Source organism: Emys orbicularis, chromosome 1 (assembly GCF_028017835.1).
Source record: "Emys orbicularis isolate rEmyOrb1 chromosome 1, rEmyOrb1.hap1, whole genome shotgun sequence".
NCBI lineage: Eukaryota > Metazoa > Chordata > Testudines > Emydidae > Emys > Emys orbicularis.
In genome coordinates, this window is record NC_088683.1 from 220952088 (window position 1) to 220974244 (window position 22157).

Below are 22157 nucleotides of genomic sequence, written 5' to 3' on the forward strand. Positions count from 1 at the left end.
AAGTTAACCAACAAACCCTATCACTAGATCAGCAATGATATAGGCTGTGATGCTGATGTGATAACCAGAAGCAGAAAAAGCTTTTTGCTTTTAGTCCATAACAAATCAGAAAAAGAAGAAGTTGTTTTTATCAGATAGAAAAGAACAAACTGGTAGGGAAAGGCATTTAAAATAGTTGTGAGCAAATTAAAGACCACTAAAGGGCATCTTTATGTTTCAGGTGTTTCTTTGGCTTTTCTGTGTGAGCATGCTTAGAGGACTGAGCCTAAAATCACATTGATTTAAATGGAAGGTCTGCCTGCATCGGGACTGTGGGTTTGAGCCAACAGTGTGCTAAGGACTGGGACTCCCTGACTATTTCAAAATACAATATACTTTAAAAAATTGCATGTACAGTGAATAAGCAAATACATTATTTTAGACTGAAAAACTTGTGATTCACCAGTTCACTCATTTGCAACATGTCAGTTCTTGGTCTTGATGAGACTAAATGGTGACCCAGAATATGGTAATAATTGCAGGTGCTGGTCAGTTATATATGGAAATACTTTTATCTATAAAAGCAAATTATCAGCATTTGGTAACAGGGATGAACCATAGGTCAGGATTACAGATTTCAAATCTGTTGGTGTTTCTAAAGCCAGTGGATGGAATCCTGGCTCTGTTGAAGTCAATGGCAACCCCCACCATGGAATTCAATGGGGATTTCACCCAGCATCATTATTCTTTCAATGAATGGAAATGTTCAGACCTAAGCGTAACAGTGTATAGATTTAAGGCTCAACCAAGCATATACTTATACAAATGAGTGACTTGAGTCACATGAATAGGCCCTATGAAGTCAATGGGACTATGAATGTGAGTGAAATTACTCGCACGCATAAAGTGTTTGCAGGATATGGTCATTATATTGCATATGAAGCAAGGACTAAAATATGCCTGCAGCATACTGAGGTTAGTTTACATGTTTCCCGTGCTGAAGTTTTGGCTTTGTCTTGCAGTCAATTAGCAAATAGAAGTGTACAGGAATTTAAAGTTTGAGCTGTAGGCCATTGTACTGTAGCTGAAAGAATAGGTTCACAAAGATGGTGATTTTGCACATTTGAAAAAAGCCATGGAGAATTTAATTTTTTTTTTTTTTTTTTTTTTTTTTGCTGGTGTTGCTGAAATACGCCATGAGATATTTTGCAGCATTGAAAGTCAAAGTGTACTTGGTTTGCTGTGATGTGCTTTTCTTGAGACAGATCTTAACGAGAGCCAAATCCCTTTGAGAGATGCCTGGGAAAAGCTGATAAAAACTGAGGGCCACATACTGACACCCTTACTTGTGTACCTTACCCTATTGATTTCAATGGGACTACTCCTCAAGAATAAGGCACTACTTTATGTAACAGAAATTGACCCTGAAAAAAGACTTGATGATTAAGGCCCAGGTGATTAGCTCTGATATCATTTGCAAAGGTACTAGTACTTCTTACTCTTAACTGAATTCAAAAAAATGCATTGATGTAATGCTAAAAATCACAAAAGGCCAGGCTGGAATTGCATATGTTAATGTTTAACAGCAAGGCTGATAGGGCTCGATTGCATATCTTGTATGTTTTATGGTATACATTTTACAGGAGAGACTTGATCTTGCAAAGGGATCCACTGCATAGCCCCTTATGCCCAGGTTGATTCCCTTTGACTTCAATGGGACTCCATGCTAGCAAGACGGATCTGCACTTGCAGATACCTTTGTGGGATGGGCACAATGAGGTATAATATTAAATTAAACATTTCAAGAATAAATCAGGATCAGAAAGTGTTTATGGCCCATGTTGTGTTCCTTGGCCCAAGTTAACCATAATATCTAATTTTGGACTGTTGCTAGGAATTAAAAACATGCATTTATTTTTTAAAATTCCAATTAATAAATAATTTGGGTGATGCTATTCAATTGGAAGGTATAAATGTTCACAAAAACTCTAATATATAGCAGGTTTTCCTTTATAGATAAACCTATTACACAAAACCCAGCAAAACCAAGTGTTTTGTTTAAGTGAATATTTCTGTTTGTGATATCCTATAAGAATAAAAAAATATCTAATTTATAATTTTCAATTTAGATAACACTTTCTAAAATAGATGTCACTGGAAGAAGGAAATTGATTCAGATTGCTTAGACAGTAGCACATTTCTGATAGGAGATAGAGATCTTTTCACCAGCACTAAAGAAAAATCAAAGGGAAAGGAAAAGAAATATGGCTTCTCAGGAAAGGTATTATCTGACATAAATTTACTTTATACTACTCCAAAGGGTACATAAAGTAAATTAACAATTATTCTCAGTAAGGAACAGGCACTAAGTAGTGACTGAAGATGTGAACCTTCTACCAATACATTTTAAAAAATGCAAAACTAGTGCTATTAAATAGAGATTTTCTTGTTTAACCACTATTTTCAGCACTAAATACACTAGGTATTTTAAAAGTTCCTCTAGAGCAAATTCTCAGTCTGGTTTGAAAAAAATATATATATATTTGTATTTAAACTCCCAAATCAGAAATTGCACCACAGCCTTTGCTTCCACTTCTGCTTTGAGATGGGCTTTAACTTTGATGTTAATATACAAGGTATTCAGAGCAGCAGCAGTGAAAGCACAGTTCACATTACTAGGTTGGGACTTTGATAGTGATTCCCCATCAGAAGTCTGCTTGGTGTGGGAGAGAAACAAGGGCTGCAGTGCATAGAAGAAGAGTAGAAGGACATAGGGCTCACTACCTGCTGTCTGCTGGGAAGATGTGTGTCTAGGCAGAAACACGGAGGTAATGAAGCTGAGCCACTATTACGCCATAATTTTTAAAACAACAACAAAAAAACCCACCACCACCACTCTTAGGAGGATTTGTCCCTAAGCAGCTCTGGAGGCTGCTGCTCCATTTCCCACATTACTTGTGTCAGCTCACAACACACAGGCCCCATTCATCCATCAAAACTTTTGTGAAGATGTTCCACCTTCCACAAATCAAGGGAACACATAATTGGAACTACAACTATTCACCAGCTGAAAGGAAGGAAGGAGGAGCCTAGAGAAGTCAGATGTAAAAGGACTGCTCTAAGGCTGCAGCTGTTCCAACTTCCTGGACATAAATAACCAGCTGTTCAAAAAAGCATGTTGGCAAAGGCTCCTACAAGATGGTGACCCGAGAAATTCAGTGGTGACCAGACAACCACAGAGAGAGCAGCTTCTAGGGAAACAGTTGAATTCCCAACTTTCTGAGGGCCCGTGTGGAAGACATCATGAAGTCTCCAGGTTGGAGCCAGGGTGTGTATGAAATAGTTACGTCCTTTGCTTTCCCTTAATATTGTGTTACGAACATTAAAAAAAAAAACAGCTGCTTCTTTTCCCTAATGCTTAGCACCAGTGCATCACACATCCTGTATCACAGCTGATATAATATAAAAGTATGCTCTCTGTTGTGTTGTATTGTATCATACCAAAGTATCATGCTCAGTAATACTCAGTATTCCATGTGAAGTGGATGGTACAGGTAGAAGAAACAGGATAGCGGTGTTCTCTTCAAGGCTCTGCCACAGACTTCTGAGTGACATAAAGCAAGTCCCTTAAATCCCTCCATACCTCATATTAGTGAGGATAATAATACTTCCCTACCTCATGGAAACATAATGCTTATTTCATTAATGATCACATGATGCACAGAAACTATAGTGGTAAGCACCAGAGAAATATGTATAACTAACATAGAGAAGTGCTTTCAAAGTCATATAGGAAAAGAGGATTTAATTTCTTTTCACTATAAATATGATTTACAGCATCTGTCCTTCATTTATGATCTACAGCATCTGTCTTTCATTTATGTGAAAGTGTATACTTCTGTGATATCTAGTATGGAAGGTAAAGTTGACATAATAAGCGTAATAATAGAAAGTGATCTTTTAAAGCTCTTACAAGTTAACTACAACTGTACCTAGTCTTACTTATTATGTTTTCAAGTCATCACACTTTATCTTCTCCATTTACATTTATGGCTAATATTTCTTTTACTAGGAGAGCAATGCTCCCCTGCCTTAATACTGTCATTTATTACCAGTCAAGAAGCTTTCAAGAAAATCTACATTTTTACTATGCTTTCAATATATTGCACACTCATACACACACACACAGGGCCGGATTAACCTTTTGTGTGCCTAGCGCCAAACATATTTGTGGACCCCCATGGAGGCAATGGAGCATGGCGTGGGGAGGTCAGTCCCCAGAGCAAGGGGCCAGCCAGGGGCAATGGGGCATGGCATGGCAGGTGTGGCCCCGCTCTGTCCAGCCAAGTGCAAGGGCACTATTTACAAACTGGCAGTTGCCAGACTCACAGTGGCCTGCCCGGCCCTGTGCTGCCAGCGTGTCCCTTCCCCTCGGGGGAGGGCCCATGCTGCGCCACACAGCCCCCACCCCCGGACTCCCTATAGCCAGAGCCCCCCCCCCCGGACCCCTCCACAAATGCACAGCACCCTGCACAACACCACCCCTGCCCAGTGCCCACCTGCCCACAACCCCACCACAACTGCCCAGCACCCCCCACAGAACCCTCACTCCCTAGTGCCGCAACACACACATCTTCCCCGCTCCCTCACAGCCCAGCACCCCCCCAGACCCCTAAGAGACCCACTCCCTGTGTCATAAATATAAAGGGAAGGGTAACAACCTTTATGTATGCAGGAACATAAAATCCCTCCTGGCCAGAGGTACAGAATCACTTACCTGTAAGGGGTTAATCAGTTCAATTAACCTAGTTGGCACCTGATTAGAAGGACCAATGGGGAAAGAAGATACTTTCAAATCTTGGGGGGGGGGAGAGGTTTTGTTTGTGCTCTCTTTGTTTGTTCCCTCTCGGGACAGAGAAAGACACCAAGCAGGTAAACCGGCTCCTAAAAAGATACCTGAAAGGATACATCTAAAATTACAGAAATTGTAAGTAAAGGCAAGAAAATGCATTAGGTTATCTTTTGTTTTAGCTTGTGAATTTTCCCTATGCTAAGAGGTAGTTTATTCCTGATACCCTGCCTCCCGGCCACACTCACCGGCCCAGGCTGAGCTGGCAGCACAGTCAGGGCTGGTCCCACGGTGGGGAATCGCTCCAGCCCCTTGGGAGTGGTGCGATCAGCCAGGCCAGGGCCTGCCCCGGCCGGGCTCCCTGATGACCCACTTGCCTGGAGAGGCCCAGCCAAGCACCCTCCACCCCTGTTGTCCCCCCGCCCCAAAACCAGCTGAGACCTGAGACTGGCCAGGCTTCTGCACGTCCCAGGTAGCTCAGTTCTGGGGAGACAGGCGGGGCCCCACAGGTGGTGGGAAGCAGAGACTGCCTGGAGCCAGAGGTGCACTGGGGTCCGGCCAGGGGGCAGAGAGAAGCAGGGGGGTGGGGACGGGGATGGAGAGGAGCCCTCAGCCAGCTGGCGGGCAGGCTGAGAGGAGCAAGCGGTGGGCGGGGGGAGCCAGCGGGGTCTCGGGGCACAGTGCAAACGGAGCAGGCTGGGGCCCCTTCTGAGCATGGGCCCGGCTCCATGGCGCCACTGGTGCCATTGTAAACCTGCCACTGCACACACAGAGTGCCTTGATATCATATTTCCTCTTCAAGTCTATCTATTTTAGGAACTTACACGGCCCCTATTATTGTAGTATCTAAGGCCCAGATCCTCCAAGGTATTTAGGTGCATAAGGCACCTAAATACTTTGGAGTATCTGGGCCTTAATGCCTCGCAATTTTTAATGTATTTATCCTCCTGACACTCTTGTAAGGTAGGGAAATGATAATATTCCCATTTTACAGATGGTAAATAAGGTACAGAGAGGCTAAGTGATTTTCCCAAGGTGACTTGGGAAGTCTGTGGCAGAGCAGGAAGTAGGTCCTCCAAGTTCTAGGTTAGTGCCCTAACTATTGGATCATCTTTCCTATCCCATAATAGTGTACAGAATACTGAACTTACTAGATACAGGAAAGATCAGTTATGACATAGACATTTCATTTTAAACTGTTGTTCTTATTAAGTAACTTTATCTGCATAAAACTAGATTTCCAATAGCCCTATAATGTGAAAGATGGATTTCAGTGTAAATTGTTCACAGCTGACCTATTCATTCTAAAGTGATCTAGTTGCCAAAGCCTTTTTTTTTACCCTGTCATTCTGATCTGGGCTGTGGACACCCAAAATGGAATGAAAATTTTATGTAAATAAATTTGGCAGAAACTTCCTGCAATTATGTTTCTCCACCCACTGCCTGATTCACCTGGCTATTACATGAGAAAAAACAAAAACCAAAAAATTGTGTGTGCGTGTGTTTTGTTTTAATCCACTTCTGCGTTTGATTGAAAACAGCCATCCTGTCGCCAGCCAGATGACCATCCCTTTTTTGTAGCATTCACTATTTTACTTGATGATAGGAAAAGGTATTAATATAAAGGCCTAGATCTTTATCCTCAGCCTCAATGGAATTATAATGATTTATTCCAGTTGAGCATCTGGCTCATGGATTTCACATAGCACATTCTACACTGGATGGAAATACAATACACCCCAGGAGAGTTCTTCCCACCACACAGAGAGGCAGGATGCCTAAAAGACAATATTTATTAAACATGAATACATACAAACACACAAACACCAGAAAATAACCACACATTCTCTGCATCAGAATATGGAAAAACAGGCAGAGGAATAGTTGTAGATTATGGAGAGTCACTAGTTTCCAGCTAGATGTGCTAACCTTACATAATAAGCCTGATTTGAAAATACGAACTGTAAAACTAAAGCAATCTGCATGGGTTAAAGATATCTGGAACGTTTGGGACAAGTTAGGCAAAGCATCTGGTAAACATGGGGCAGGGGGTTTGTCTCAGAAGCACTACTCTCATTGCTTTCACTTTCTGAACACCTCCATAATTTTGGATTTGGCTAGTTGTAAGTCACAAATGGCTTGGCATAGTAACTTTATATGTGTTAGGACTGGTTCTTCTGACTAGTTTCTGGGGGAGGTAGATTTGTTAATGGAACTAGCTGTCAGTCGTAGTTTCCATATACATTACAAACTTCAGGAGTTTATAAATGATGCAGGGTGATAAAGGGGGGAAGAATAGGCAAGGATGAAAGGAGGAAGAGTGAGAGGATAAAAGGGACAGATCAGTGAAGAAAAGGGACCCATCTATCAGTCTAGAAGTCGGCCCACACATATATTCACTTGATATGCCCTACCGCTATATAATTCTCTTCCCCTATGGTGGGGGAGTGCTTTTAGCTAGTTCATTTATAGCTAATTTAGTAAAAGGTGTCAACTTTTTGTTTTTAATCAGGATGGGACATTTATTCTCTGACTCCTGAATTCAAGTCTAAACTATTTTTAAACCCAACAGAAATAATCTCACATAAATTGCAATGTATGTCACTTGGAAAATAAACTCTTTTTCATCAGTACATAAACAGAACATAAGACATATTTAATGTCAGCATGTCTTCCTACCAAACACAGATCACAAGTCAAATAATAATATAACATGGTTACTGACCATAGCCTCTGGCATGTATTAAAAAAAGAAAACTGATGATAATACCAGTGTATCTATTTCTTTAGCTTAGTCACATAAAATATAAAGACAACATGTAGAACTACAGTAATACCAAAATAAATAAACTTGCTAAGATGCTCTGCAACAAATTGGTTCTTACATCTTCCCTGGTTGTCAGATACAAAAATATCACAGTTCTCCTCTCTTGATCTCATTCATTTTTAAACACTTCAAAAGTAAGCCAAGTCTCTTCTTGAGTGGTCACACTTTAATTTAATATTAAGTATAGAGCTTTTCCCCAGCAACTACAGAACTGACTAATGTATATTCTTTATCACAGATTATGTGAGTGCATGTCTTCATAGTGCTTTTATTTTTTTTTCCTTTTGTGGTAGCTGTAGTTTTAGTCTGCTTCAAACAACACTGCACACCAAATTTGCCAATAAGATATATTTTTTCAGTGGAAGCACCATTCCAAAGTGATTGAGAGAATACCGGAGGGCTGAAAGATTATGTACTACTCAAGTAAATACATCATACGTTGAGAAGATAATTGGCAGCCTTATTTTGGAGTAAATTAACTACAGCACTACTCTATCTCTGCTCTCCTTCATGAGAGTCAAACAGGGTATATTGATATTTACTGTTAGCATAATCACTAGAGTAATTGCCTGCTTCTAGTCACTAAATAAATCAATTTCATATACAAGAAAAAATATGAAGAGAAACTGGATATTGTGCTTAAAGAAAACATGATTGATTGTCTGAATTTCTCTCAAATCAACACATGGTATGATTTCCAGATATATAATGACTAATCTAATAAGTGGAAATTACAAATCATGAGGTTTATGTTTAGCTTCTCATATTTGGGTGGAAGTGGTGCAAGATGGACAATACTGAGATTCATTAGCACATAAGAAAACAAATTTCCAATAAACTCAGAAATGTTTCCACAATTTCTGATCGAGGCATACTATAAACACAGTAATTAACTGCCAGATGCGATAGACATTTATATTGGACTTAGCAGAGAAACAAAGAGAACCTGACGTGGATATTCCTGCTCTAAGATTCTTTTTTTATATGTTTTGTTTCCTACTCCAAACACACTGCCACTAGCTTCTTTTTTTTTGGTGTTGCTGAGACAACTAAGAATCTATTTCACCTTCAATCCACAGGGAAAACCTAAACTTTGCCTGCTATTAAGGAATGTTGCATTGGAAATGACATGAAGTGCACTGCAATCTGAAGACCCAAGATATAGCACCTATATCATCTCCCAATATTACCAGATAATTCTAGAAATCAATTCAATATAATTTTTCCTTGGATAGCGCTGTGCCATATTCTTTCTAAATTAGGACTGGCCCTTGTGATGCTGAGGTTTGGAGAGGAGGGAACAGCTGAAAAATGATTGGACTAACCCTTATGCAGCGAGGTTGTTTTCTGTAATGGAGTACGTTGCTATTACAATATGTGTGGGATCAAACAATGATGTAACTTGTGTAGGAACATTGAAGGTTTTAATGTAAATGACATTAAAAGCATCTTTTCCCCTGTCACCAATGTTATGTTTCAGAAGATATAGCCATTATAGGATTTTTTTTTAATTAGAACTAGAGCTAGATGGATATGGAATACATGGAGTGAAATTCTGGCCTTAATGAAATCAGTGTGAGTTTGCCATTAACTTCAATGGGATCAGGATTTCACCGTTGGTATTCGAAGGTGTGCACAATATGATTGATCTGCTGGATGGTTGTGCAGGTGGGCCTGATGGAGAAGAGTCATGGTTGTATTCCTGTGGAAGGTCCTCTTAGAATGATGCCGCTCTAACATAGCAACGTCAGTTCTAGAAGTGTTGCCTTCAAAAGGCAGAATTCCACAAACAAATATAGTGGGCTCCATCATGTTATTTTCTGCCATAAATAGCGTAGGCTACCTATCCTACCAAAACACTGAACACCCTCCCCATTTCCCATTCAGAAACCTGAGCTGCCTACAGGTCTCTAAAACAGGCCCAAACCTAGACCTCATTCAGAATGCTGTGCACACTAATTGGAACTTTGTAAGATTGTGTGGGCACATCACCTAGGCAAGGGTAAACAACAATCATCAAAACTTTTGTCTCTAGCTAAGTAGTTGCAATGTATATCACAAATGACCTAAAACAGAAAAAAGGCAATGTCTTTCTTTACAATATCAGAAAAAGATATTAGGATCCTATAATTACCTGTAACTGTTAATTCTGTAGTTCTTCTGACAACGAAGATTCCATATTTTAACTCACAAGTATAATTTCCAATGTCATCTTCTCTAACCTCCCGGATGATGAGAGTGTCCTTTTTGAACACAATACTCGGTCTCCATGTTTTTGCCTTGCATTCCTGTTCAAAGACAATATAATACACCCATGACTGAAGTCCTTGTATTTAAATGTGGTGATTATTGACAACATTGCCCAAGTCAAAGAGCCTAGGAAATGGCTTAGATAATTACTTATGATATCTCACATACACTGAATCGCCCAAATATTCTACTTCATTGAGTCACATGAGAGCTGTCTGGATGCCAGAAAGGCAGGGAATTTATTCCCTTAATGATAATGCTCTGAAGTAATATTGTTAAACAGTTCCTATTCTTCCTATCTAATTAATATTGTCTCTGGGACTATTACATATACAGAAAACTTCTATCATCATTATGTTAATGACAGCTAGAGGACATGGAAAGTCATTGTAAAGCAATAATTAATCAAAAAGGAGGGAAGCAGGAGCGAATGAGAAAACAAGGAAGGAGCAAGTCGCATCTCCGTACCTGAAATCATCTTAGAATTTGCTTTGAAAGGTTTTACTTATCAATGATCTTACTATTGACTCAATGAGATAACACAATGTCTAATTTGTACTATTTATATATACAAAATATAATGTGTCCCAATTTTAATTGCTACTGATAAAATTCTATATGTTTCATTCTTGCTGAAATACATTCTTATTTTGTTGTTTAATAAGTGGGCCCATCCGCAAGATTGAAATTTGTTTTGGTCTAAGAGTTGTGTATGTGTTGGCACTTTTTACTGGTTCCCTCTCATATTGTTATTTTTTTTCTCTTTTTTTTAAATTGCCTTATTAGATTTCAAATAATTAAAGTAAAACATGATATAGCTGCACGCTTTTGGATATTTTTCAGGGTTTTCCAAACTTCTTCATCTTTCTAAGAAATAAGTTACAGGCCAATGGACTAATGTCTTTGAGACTTTTGATGTAACAGTACAAAATAATCTGCTCATTTTGCCCAGCATAGCAGCTTGCTGTGCATATAGTATACAGGCTAGTTTTGTAAATGTCATTTGGACTATTTGTTAGAATAGAAATATGTCCATGCACATGATAACCCACAATGGTCTTTTATGAATCTTTGCAACCTACCAAGGGAAAATAGTTTTTAACATTTTAAATCCTTAGATATGTATTCTATTACATATTTTAAATCTTAGATAGCATATGTCAGATGAAGCTACTAGTTGGGCTACATAATTATTACCCTACATTTTCAGAGGCAGTGGCTCAGCCAGAATCCTCCTAGATCATAATTCTTTATAATCACTGGACAATACAATTTACAAGTACTCATAGTGAGGCTAGGTACATCTGTGTGTTTTTAGAATGAGAAAGCATAGTGAAATACGTTTCAACTGGAAAATGACAGTTAATTATTCCTGTATACACAAACTTATTTCAGGTTTACCTATGAGATCAGAACTACTTTGGTTTATCCAGGAACTAGGATACATTAAAAAATAGACCCTACAAGGTGCAAAGTGCTGAGCATCCTCAGTTCCAACTGTAGTCAATGTGGGCCGCATTAAACAAGTACCTCGCAGAACCAGGGCCTAAATAACTCTTCAGAAAAGCAAATTAATGCACAATGTTGAAATAAAGTTATCAATAAACCATAGAGAAATATGGATACTTTAAGTGAAAGCTAATTTTCTATCTGGGACATCATCGTTTCCCTTTTCTTCCCATAATTGTGCAAACAATGGGCAGATCACAAGCCTTAAACATGAGTTTTTATTCTTGGAGAGATTTGAAGTTTTAATGTTTTCAATAACATGGGATTCTTGTTGAATTGTATGAGGTACAATTTAAATTGTGCATGCAGGTAAAAAATGTGCACAGCTTCTTCTTGAAATAATGTTTTCACTTCATATCTTTCTGAGTGAATTTCATGTTTGGAAATTGAGGGTTCTACTAGCACAAGCTTGAATCTGGCATAGTGCAGACAATTGCTGTGTCTGCTTCCCCACCCAGCCTTACCAATGGGTATCATACCAGACCACCCTGGTAACATTTTTTCTTTTCCAGTTTTGGACTTTTCAGTTGAAAGAGGACCACCAATTATTTGGTTGTTTTGTGATACAGCTAGATGGGAATAGGAAGATAGCAAATAAGGAGTTTTCAATGTTACCTAAGAAAGCATTTGAATCCTTGTCTCTACAACTAAAAAGCTAGTATATTAAAACACTTTACCATCTAGTTCTTTTTTCATCCTATCCCCCCTTGTCTTATTATTAATGTATCTTAAATCCATCCAAGCTGTATATCACGTCCAGATAAAATGCTGAGATTATTGAAAATGCAGCAGAACTTGACATAATATTTTGCTGAAGGCAACAGAAGTCTTCTGTATTCCTTACCTTATACCACAGGATTTCAGGCTCTCTATATAGAATTAAAAAATCCTCTATGTCAGGGCATGAGATTTCCTTGCTTTTGCTAAGTTCAGCTTTTTCAAAGTACTTCATCTTTGAATTGTAGCAGAGTCCAGTGTCATTTTCACCCACTGTCAGTGAGATGGATACTTTCATACAGTAAGTAGAGTTTCTGTAATATAACACAAATAAAAATAATGGGTCCAGTGTGAAAAATAAATTCCAGTCACATAATTGTTTTTGATGCAGTTATAGTCATTGTAGGTAAGAGAGAGAGAAATCAAACTATTCTTGCTTTATGTATTTTGTATGTAGTCCTTAGTTATTCAGAATAGGCTCTTCTCTTTCCAATCCCCACCTCAACCACTAGATTTTAATGTAATAACAATAACTGGCCTGAATCCATGAATGAACCCTTTCCTTTCCTCTGAATTCCCGTCCCTCCATCATTATAGTCCATCCATACTGTTTATTGGCGGGCAACTTCCTCCTAAGTAAAGGCCAAGAAAAGCTTCATGCACTAACCAGCAAAGCACCATAATCATCCTTCTGCCAAACTCTATTACAACAGCTCTCTGAGGTGAACAATTCAGTTTACTGCACAGCAGCCTACTGTCAAATTGGAACTTTTGGCATCACACCATGAACTGGCGTGTTAGCCTCCCCATTCATCAAATGTAAGCAGGTTTTCAAGTGAAGCAGTAATTAAAAATATAGTTTTAAACATCATTTGATTAAAAACCAGCCTTGTGGCCTTTCACCCCATAGAAAACAGTTTAATCTCAGTGTATTTTAAACTAGAGGACTACCAGTTTGTTTACCTTAGCCTCTCATCCCCATATTCCCAGGACAAAATGTTACCCCTGCATTATCCTCAGCTTTCATTAGCTTGGGCTCTGTCCTGCAACTTATTACTTTCCTTTGGTGGCCATATGTTGATATGCCAGACACCCAGAGACTGGGGAACATTGTTCTGCTTTCCTCATTTCACTATGTACTTTAATTAGTCTCAAAGACAAAATGACTTGAAAGGATTTATTTTTTCATTTTGGTTTTCCAGATGGGCAGGATGAGAATGTCTAAGGTTGAGTACTCTCTAGCAGTACACTGTGACAGTGCAAGCATCTTCCCCTACTGTTCTTTAAATGCATTTGACCCCTACTCTGCTGAAAGTGGCTCCTGCAGAGAGCACTAAGACATTTTTCCTTTACTTATTTTCACTCTCAGACTCTGTGAGATGACTACTGATTTACAAGAGTCTAGTGTATATCTAGCATTGCAGACTCTCAAAGATAGCTGCATTTTCAGATTGCCTTTAGATGTCTTAATACCTGTTTACTCTTTCTGTTGATCAGGAAATGATTAAAAGGCTAAAAGTAAGGAAAATAGCATACAAAGAGCACCACAGCCTCATTTCTAGAAGAAAATGTAAACCTCAAAGGCACTATTTATTAATTACTAATAAGAATATCATTTCTGGAAGCGCAGTAATTCTGTCAATGACCTCAATCATGCATGTCTTTTCTGGGCAGGAAAGGCAACAAATATAAAATATCTTCCCCAGAGTGGAGTCAGCTTGTACTCCCAACCTTGGAGCTATCTGATGCTTCCCGTGTATACTTGTGATTGGAGTTGGTAAAACTACTGTATCCATAGCAAACAATTTAATTATTGAATACAGATCATTCCTAAGTCACACATTTTCCTAAGTTGTGACCTAAGTCTGCCGATATTGGTATTTTTTTTTCTTTTCTATGATTGGATGACCTAACCTTTGTCAGAAGAAGGGGGCCAAAGCAATTCACCAGGGGCATGGATTTTCTCACTGTGGGAGTATGCTACTGGGAGACAGGTATAAGGAGATAAGCAGGCATGGGGAATTTAATTAGTACATTTTAAATTTTCTTCTTTCTACATGTCTCCATAAGGGAGTATTATGTTGCATATATCACCCCATGATTTGAAAATTCCTTCCTAACAGAGGCAGAAGGGAAAATCACTTAACCTGTAATTCTGCTTCTCTAAAGAAACCAGCTAGGCAGGAATCTCACTCTTGGTTCACATCTCTCTGGAACACATCACCCTGTCTAAGAGTTATTTTTTCCTTCCTGCCTAATCAAAAGCCCTGTCCTGCTGAGCATATGCCAACATCAGGTACCGCAACGGCACCGGAACAATCCAGCTGGTTCCCTTCTAACTCCGGTCAGCACAGGAAATGGTGTCTCTAAGCTTTAACCAATGCAACTGCCCTAGCCAGTTAGGGTCTGGGTACTCTTTCTAGTGTATGTTCGCAATAACTTGGTTTGCTACAGATCACACTTTTTTCATTATTTTCTCTGCCATTTCTTCCCTAAGGTTCCTTTTGAGGCAAGTTTGAGGTTTCATCCTCCCAACTAGTCATTTCCTTGGCTCCCAGCAGAAAGCACCATTGGGATTCTCATGTCAGCTAAAGTCTGGACTTTCAAACTCCTTTCATGATATTCTGGGCAGAAAATGCAATGCAGACCTCTACATTTTATGATCCTGTTTAGGATGTATCCTAGTCTGGGTGTATCTGTGGTTTGAGGAGAGATGTGGCACCTCAGTGACTCACAGTTTAGTGCATAAGCACTTCAGATGAAACTGAGTCCATCTGCTCAGATAGCGGATAGGGTTCCAAAGTGCTGATGCTCTCAGTTATGAAGTGCCAAGCCCAGAGTCTAAGGTGCTGACATGTCCAGGCTGGGATACTTAGACAACTGGATTCTATGATGTAGGGTCCCTCAAAAGCACTTTCTACTGGGAGCTCAAAGCAGCATAAAAGGAGCATAAAGCTTTAGCTTCCTTCACATGACGTCTCCCTATATGTTTTTTCCTCCGTGAGCCTGAATAGTAACAGGACTGAGAAGGAGGTTCATATGGCACTCTGCGAGGAGCTCAGGTTGCATCCAGGCCGGTCTGTCTGTAAGGAACCGTAGAGAAAACAGAACAAAATAAAATGATGTGAGCCAAAGAAGGTTACTAGACTCAGAGAACCAGAGAAAGATGAAAAAATCAGTCAGTCCCTAATGGCCTGAAACAGTTAGATCTGCAAGGCAACAACTCCAGTGGGGAGGTGGTTTGTTGGCTGACGGCAGCTGGCCTAGAAGTAGGTAGAGCCCATGAGCTAAGAAAATGTGTATCGCGTAGCAGAGCCTTCAAGTTAGCCTACAAGTGGCTCAGAGGGTCAAGAATCTTAGAACTAGGGGAGTTTCCTATATGACTCTCACTGGAGGCACTAGAGCAAACAGAAGCCTGTACCACTGGTAACTTTAGAGAAATTTCATATTCCACTGGAGACCAGATTGTATTGTTTGAATAGAACAGTTATTGTATTTACTTTTGTTTTTCATTCTTCACAAGGTAACTACATTTTGTGCAACTTCTGTATTCACTTGAGCTGACAGGAGGATTGAACCCTGGACCTTCAGCAATAAAAGAATGAGTTTCTACTGTTTCAGCTAAAGCACTAAATTCTGTAATGCAAACCAGTCACATCACTGTTCCCCTCTGGTGTTATCTGGAAAGTTTTGCCTGGGCTTGTTTTAAGCCATGAGGACACATTTTCAGCCTCATAATTATATACATGAAAATACAACCTAGAACATTACTATTATTATAACAACAATGCTCAGTGCATCGTGAGCCTTCTGAAGACACCCGACATGACAAACTTTGCATTGGATACCACACAATCATTTTATAAGGATGAACATGGGGGTGCTGTGTGTTCCCCCCGAGATACAGAGCGTCACAATCACATTTGTGGCCCAGCCACCAGACAGGGATGAAAACCGACACTGGGCTGGAGTGGGTTACACATATAACTGCACAGTCCTATTTGCAAAGGCTGCATATCTTTATCTTTCTCATTTGTCTCCATGGCGAGTCTCTGGCAAGGGGCTTAGGGAACTATGTTAACTGTCATATTCTGTATATAACAATATTTTATAAAGCCTTTTTGGGGCAGAAACTATATCTAGTTCTATATTTGTACAGCTCATAGCCCAGCAAGACGAATATGCTGATCAGGTCATCTGTCTGCGACTGTTAAATAAATGTTAAAGAAAAATATCTAGCAAGTATATTGATTCATTTTCCCAGGCTGTATTTTCTGCCATCTATAACTATTCAGTAGAATTACAGTGTTCAGTCCTAGTTGCAAAGGGAGCAGACACACACCCTTGTCCAACTCACTGCAATAGCACTAGACTTCTGGCCACAGATTTTGGGAACACTGTCAATGACTGCGTTAATCTTTCCACCCCATATTCCACTCCAGTTTTAACTGCATTTCTGTGGCACTCTTTCCTGTGCCTTTGCTGCCTTACTACGTCATCCTTTTTCCATCGGTGGTGTTTAATTTCCTTAGATATACACCCAGCAGTGTGCAGAGAGAACACAAAATACCAAAGGCTTGTTCATACAGGCCACGGCCACGAAAGGATTTCCACACACCATCCACTCATTCTCTATCATTTAGAGCCCTTAACATCTTGACTGTTAATTGCTGCCTGATTCATCTAAACGCTTCTTGGTCGGAATATGTATAGCACATTGCATGTGCTACATTACCTCTAGATTTTGACCCTGAAGTGAGTGTGATAGGGAAGGAAAGGGACATGGAGATGGGGTAGAGGAGGCGGGGAGGAGGACATGAGGGCTGTATATGAGCTCTGAATGGGGACCTGGGAGAACAGGTAAGTGTGCATGTGTGGGTGAAGGGAGGAACATGGGATACTGGAAGGCAGGAGGGAACACTGGGAAAAGTTGTTTAAGATAGGAGGTGTCTGGATGGGAATAAGCAGAGTAGAGAAAAGCTGTGCTTTTATGAACCCTGGGTACAGTCATAGTTCAAACTCCATCTCCTGAGAATAGCACAGCACCCACCACCATGTCCTCACCATTTCTGCTTTGTTTGGGATTTTGGATGTGGTGGTGTTTTATTTTTTGCTATTCTGCTCCTCTGCTAAAACCTCTCTCCTTCCCTTCCAGATCCCAAGCTCTCAAGGTGCATTCCCGATGATTGTACATTCATACCTAGTGTGACTAGGCAGATATATACAAATTCACACAAGTAGTTGTAATTTTCTCTTTCCACAACCACCTAACAATTTCACTTGTGTGTATGTTCACAGAAAGCAAATACATGAGATAATGAATAGTGTTAGACAGAATTTGCAATATGTTTGTGAATAACTTTCTCCACTATTTGCCCATTTTTACCCATGACATCTATAAGTCATATTTCATATCATAATATCTGGATGCACAACATGGATAGAAGCGTAATGCTTTTCAGGTCACAATATTTCTCTTATATCTGAAGCAGATGTACAGGTTTAGATTTTAGCTTTCACCAGCATGATTCCAGTATTTGGAAGTGAGGAGCATGTCATAAGACTTTTTAGTAGACTGCTCTGTTGTCATATCATGTGATTGTTTTGTGGCGATCTAACACTCGGAAATGCAATCTAGATGGAGCTACTATAAGGTGGGTGCAAAACTGGTTGGAAAACCATTGCCAGAGAGAAGTTATCAGTGGTTCACAGTCATGCTGAAAGGACATAACAAGTGGGGGTCCCGCAGGAATCAGTTCTGGGTCTGGTTCTGTTCAATATCTTCATCAATGATTTAGATAATGGCATAGAGAGTACACTTATAAAGTTTGCAAATGATACCAAGCTGGGAGGGGTTGCAAGTGCTTTGGAGGATAGGATTAAAATTCAAAATGATCTGGACAAACTGGAGAAATGATCTGAAGTAAATAGGATGAAATTCAATAAGGACAAATGCAAAGTACTCCATTTAGGAAAGAACAATCAGTTGCACACATACAAAATGGGAAATGACTGCCTCGGAAGGAGGACTGCAGAAAGGAATCTGAGGGTCATAGTGGACAACAAGCTAAATATGAGTCAACAGTGTAACGCAGTTGCAAAAAAGCAAACACCATTCGGGGACGTATTAGCAAGAGTGTTGTAAGCAAGACACGAGAAGTAATTCTTCCACTTTACTCTATGCTGATTAGGCCTCAACTGGAGTATTGTGTCCAGTTCTGGGCACCACATTTCAGGAAAGATGTGGATAAATTGGAGAAAGTCCAGAGAAGAGCAACAAAAATGACTAAAGGTCTAGAAAACATGACCTATGAGGGAAGATTGAAAAAAAATGGGTTTGTTTAGTCTGGAAAAGAGAAAACAGAGGGAACATGATAACTGTTTTCAAGTACATAAAAGGTTGTTACAAGGAGGAGGGAGAAAAATTGTTTTTCTTAACCTCCGAGGATAGGCCAAGAAGCAATGGGCTTAAATTGCAGCAAGGGAGGTTTAGGTTGGACATTAGCAAAAACTTCCTCTTAGGGTGGTTAAGCACTGGAATAAATTGCCTAGGGAGGTTGTGGAATTTCCATCACTGGAGATTTCTAAGAGCAGGTTAGACAGACAGCTTTCAGGAATGGTCTGGATAATATTTAGTCCTTCCATGAGTGCAGGGGACTGGACTAGATGACCTCTCAAGGTTCCTTCCAGTCCTATGATTGTCTCACAAAGCCTCTGTAACTCTGCCCATTAAAAAAAGAAACAAGATAAATAAATACTGCAATGACTGAATGGGCAGCCTCTGTCATATTCCCAAGTGGTGTATGGACAAAACCCTGGGAGTGACATTGATCTAGGTAATTAAATTCAGTAACTTAAAGTGAACTGTCAAATGTGCCTTGTTTTCTGACAATATGATTGATATAATTTCCAGCATGCGGTTTAGAACAGATAAGCACATTCAGGGCACAGGTTGCGTCCTTCTTTAGTAGAAAGTGCTTGGCATATTGTGGACATTGCAAGAAATAAGAAATAATAATATTATTTAATTTAACAGAAAATCATAACAGCATAGATAGAATATGAAATATCACAGAATAAAGGGAAACTTCTCAAGACTGCTAGGCCTAAACATTTAAACTACCTTGTCAATATTTATAGTTGACAGTCTCTGAAGGATTCAAACCAGGATATTTTTTTCTTAACAGACATTTGCAATATAGCACTCCAAAACATCACTGACACTATGCTTTTTTTACTGTCATCTGCATACACTTTTTTCCCCCCAGTGTGACATTATATCTAGGGCGGGGAATACACAAACACAAAGTTCACTAATATTTGTGTGAAGTTTTAAAATAAGTTGACTGACTGCATTTGAAGCCCTTTTGGGGCAGACCCTCAGCTAATGTAAATAGTCATAGTTTCCCTGATTTCAATGGAGTTACAACAATTTACACCATCTGAGGGGCTGTCCCCTAGTGTTTACTTTCTGTGACTAGTCTAACTAATGATTTTATTGGCTGGAATGTTTACCATAACCTAAACATTTAAGCAAGTATTTCCAGAAAGCAAAGACTTATACTCACCCAGTCATAAAATGATGTGTCCAATGAAAGCATTTTTGAAATGCTGACATTCAAAGAATGAACGGTTTATTACAAATCATCCAACCTCTAATATGGTGCCCTTTGCTTTGATTTTTGTTTTTAAGGTGCTTGCTACAAAAAGTAGTAAAACATTAAAAAATGGGGTAATATGGTAAAGCACTGTTCTCTAAGAATTTTCAACAAGTGTTAATAACATATAAAATTCTCAGTGTCCCCTAAAGCAGTTTAAGGAATCATCTAGAGTTACTGGTTTCAGCTCAGTGACTGTATTGTTCATACTATGATGTTAGTATAGGATAGAGTAAAATCTATCATCTACTTACTTGTCCTTATTTTAGTATTAGAGTACTCCCCCAGAATTTAAAATAGAAACAAAAAAGCACGTTTTATTCCATCAAAGCAAAAAGAAATCGATTGATTTGATCTGCCTTCCTTAGACCATGTTTTCTTCCTTCACTTGTTTCTGTGTGTGAAAATAATAGTGATTTATGTGGGCAATGAGGTGCAAAGGCATATTTTAATACTAGAAGACATGGCTCTCTGCCAGTTTTGCACCACCAAAATTAATGGAGTTGCCTCAGCATAAAACTGGAGAAACAGGCCAAGAGTGTCTATTAGCAACAGTCAAGGAGTGGTTGCAGAACTACTAACTGTGGTATGTAACCTATCACTTAAATCAGCTTCTGTGCCAGATAACTGGAGAATAGCTAATGTGACACCAATTTTTAAAAAAGGCTTCAGAGGCAATCCTGGCAATTACAGGATGGTAAGCCTAACTTCAGTATCAGGCAAATTGGTTGAAACTATAGTAAAGAACTGAATTATCAGACTCCTAGATGCACATGATTTGTTGGGGAAGAGTCAACACGGCTTTTGTGAAGGGCAATCATGCTGCACCAATGTATTAGAGTTCTTTGAGGGGGGGGTCAACAAATATCTGGTCAAGGATGATCCAGTAGCTATAATGTATTTGGACCTTCAGAAAGCCTTTGACAAGGTTCCTCACTAAAGGGTCTTAAATAAAGTAAGCTCTCATGGGATAAGAGGGAAGATCCTCTCATGCAGCCTCTCACTGGTTAAAAGATAGGAAACAAAGGATAGGAATAAATGGTCAGTTTTCAGAATGGAGAGAGGTAAATAGTGATGTCCCCAGGGGTCTGTACTGGGACCAGTACTGTTCAAAATATTCATAAATGGATCTGGAAAAAGGGGGAAACAGTGAGGTGTCAAAGTTTGGAGATGATACAAAATTACTCAAGGTAGTAAATCCAAAGCAGACAGTGAAGAATTACAAAGCAATCTGACAAAACTGGGTGACTGGGCATCAAAATAGCACATGAAATTCATTGTTGATAAATGCAAAGGAATACATATTGGAAAACCTAATCCCAACAATATATGCCAAATGATGGGGTCTAAATTAGCTGTTACCACTCAAGAAAGAGATCTTGCAGTCATTGTGGATAATTTTCTGAAAACATCTGCTCACTGTGCAGTGGCAGTCAAAAAAGCTAACAGAATGTTTGGAATCATTAGGAAAGGGATAGCTAACAAGACCGTAAATATCATAATGCTACTATATAAATCCATGGTACGCCCACATCATGAATATTCTGTGCAGTTCTGGTCGTCCCTTCTCAAAAAAGATGTATTAGAAATTAAAAAGGTACAGAGAAGGTCAACAAAATGATTAAGGGTATGGAACAGCTTCCCTATGAGGAAAGATTAAAAGGACTGGGTCTGTTCAGCTAAGAAAAGAGATGACTAAGGGGGGAGATGATAGAGATCTATAAATCATGAATGGTATGGAGAAAGTGAATAGAGAAGTGTTATTTACTCCTTCACATAATATAAGAACCAGGAGTCACCTACTGAAATTAATGGGCAGCAGGTTGAAAACAAACAAAAGGAAGTACTTCTTCACACAATATACAAGAAGCCGATGGAACTCATAGCCAGGGGATGTTGTGAATGACAAAACTATAATTGTGTTCAAAAAAGAACTAGAAACATTCATGGAGGATAGGTCCATCAATGATTATTAGCCAAGATGTTGGGCTAAATGGACCCATTGGTTTGACCCACTATGGCCATTCTTATGTTCTTATAGTTGTAGTACTTTGCTAATGCTTCTATTCCTTGGCTTCTTGGTTAGGTAGTTTTTTTCTATAAGTAAGCACTGGAATTTGGTAGGGCCTTACAGCTTTTTAGAGCAAACTATGGTGATGGTTTCTTTTTGACATGTAGTATAGGAAGTTCTTCTGTTTGTCTTGAGAAGAAACTGGTCAAACCAGGATTAATGGGTGGGAGTTCTTGTGCCTTTTATGTCAATACCTATCCTGAGGGTATAGTCCAGGCAACATGTGTGGGTCTCTGCCAGTGGTAAACATAACATGGAGAGTTTGGATAGGAAGCTTGGGATGGTCAGCTCAAAGAA

At 39.4% G+C, this 22157-nt stretch overlaps 1 protein-coding gene across 1 annotated transcript in view; it reads right to left on the reverse strand.

Moving 5' to 3' along the window:
- Nucleotides 1-22157, reverse strand: part of IL1RAPL1 (interleukin 1 receptor accessory protein like 1) — a gene marked incomplete at its 5' end in the record, with an annotated part of 543011 nt that overhangs the window by 431730 nt on the left and 89124 nt on the right. Inside the window, 2 exon segments of the mRNA XM_065423246.1 lie at nucleotides 9790-9943; nucleotides 12259-12445. Coding sequence (XP_065279318.1) covers nucleotides 9790-9943; nucleotides 12259-12445 — 341 coding nt within the window.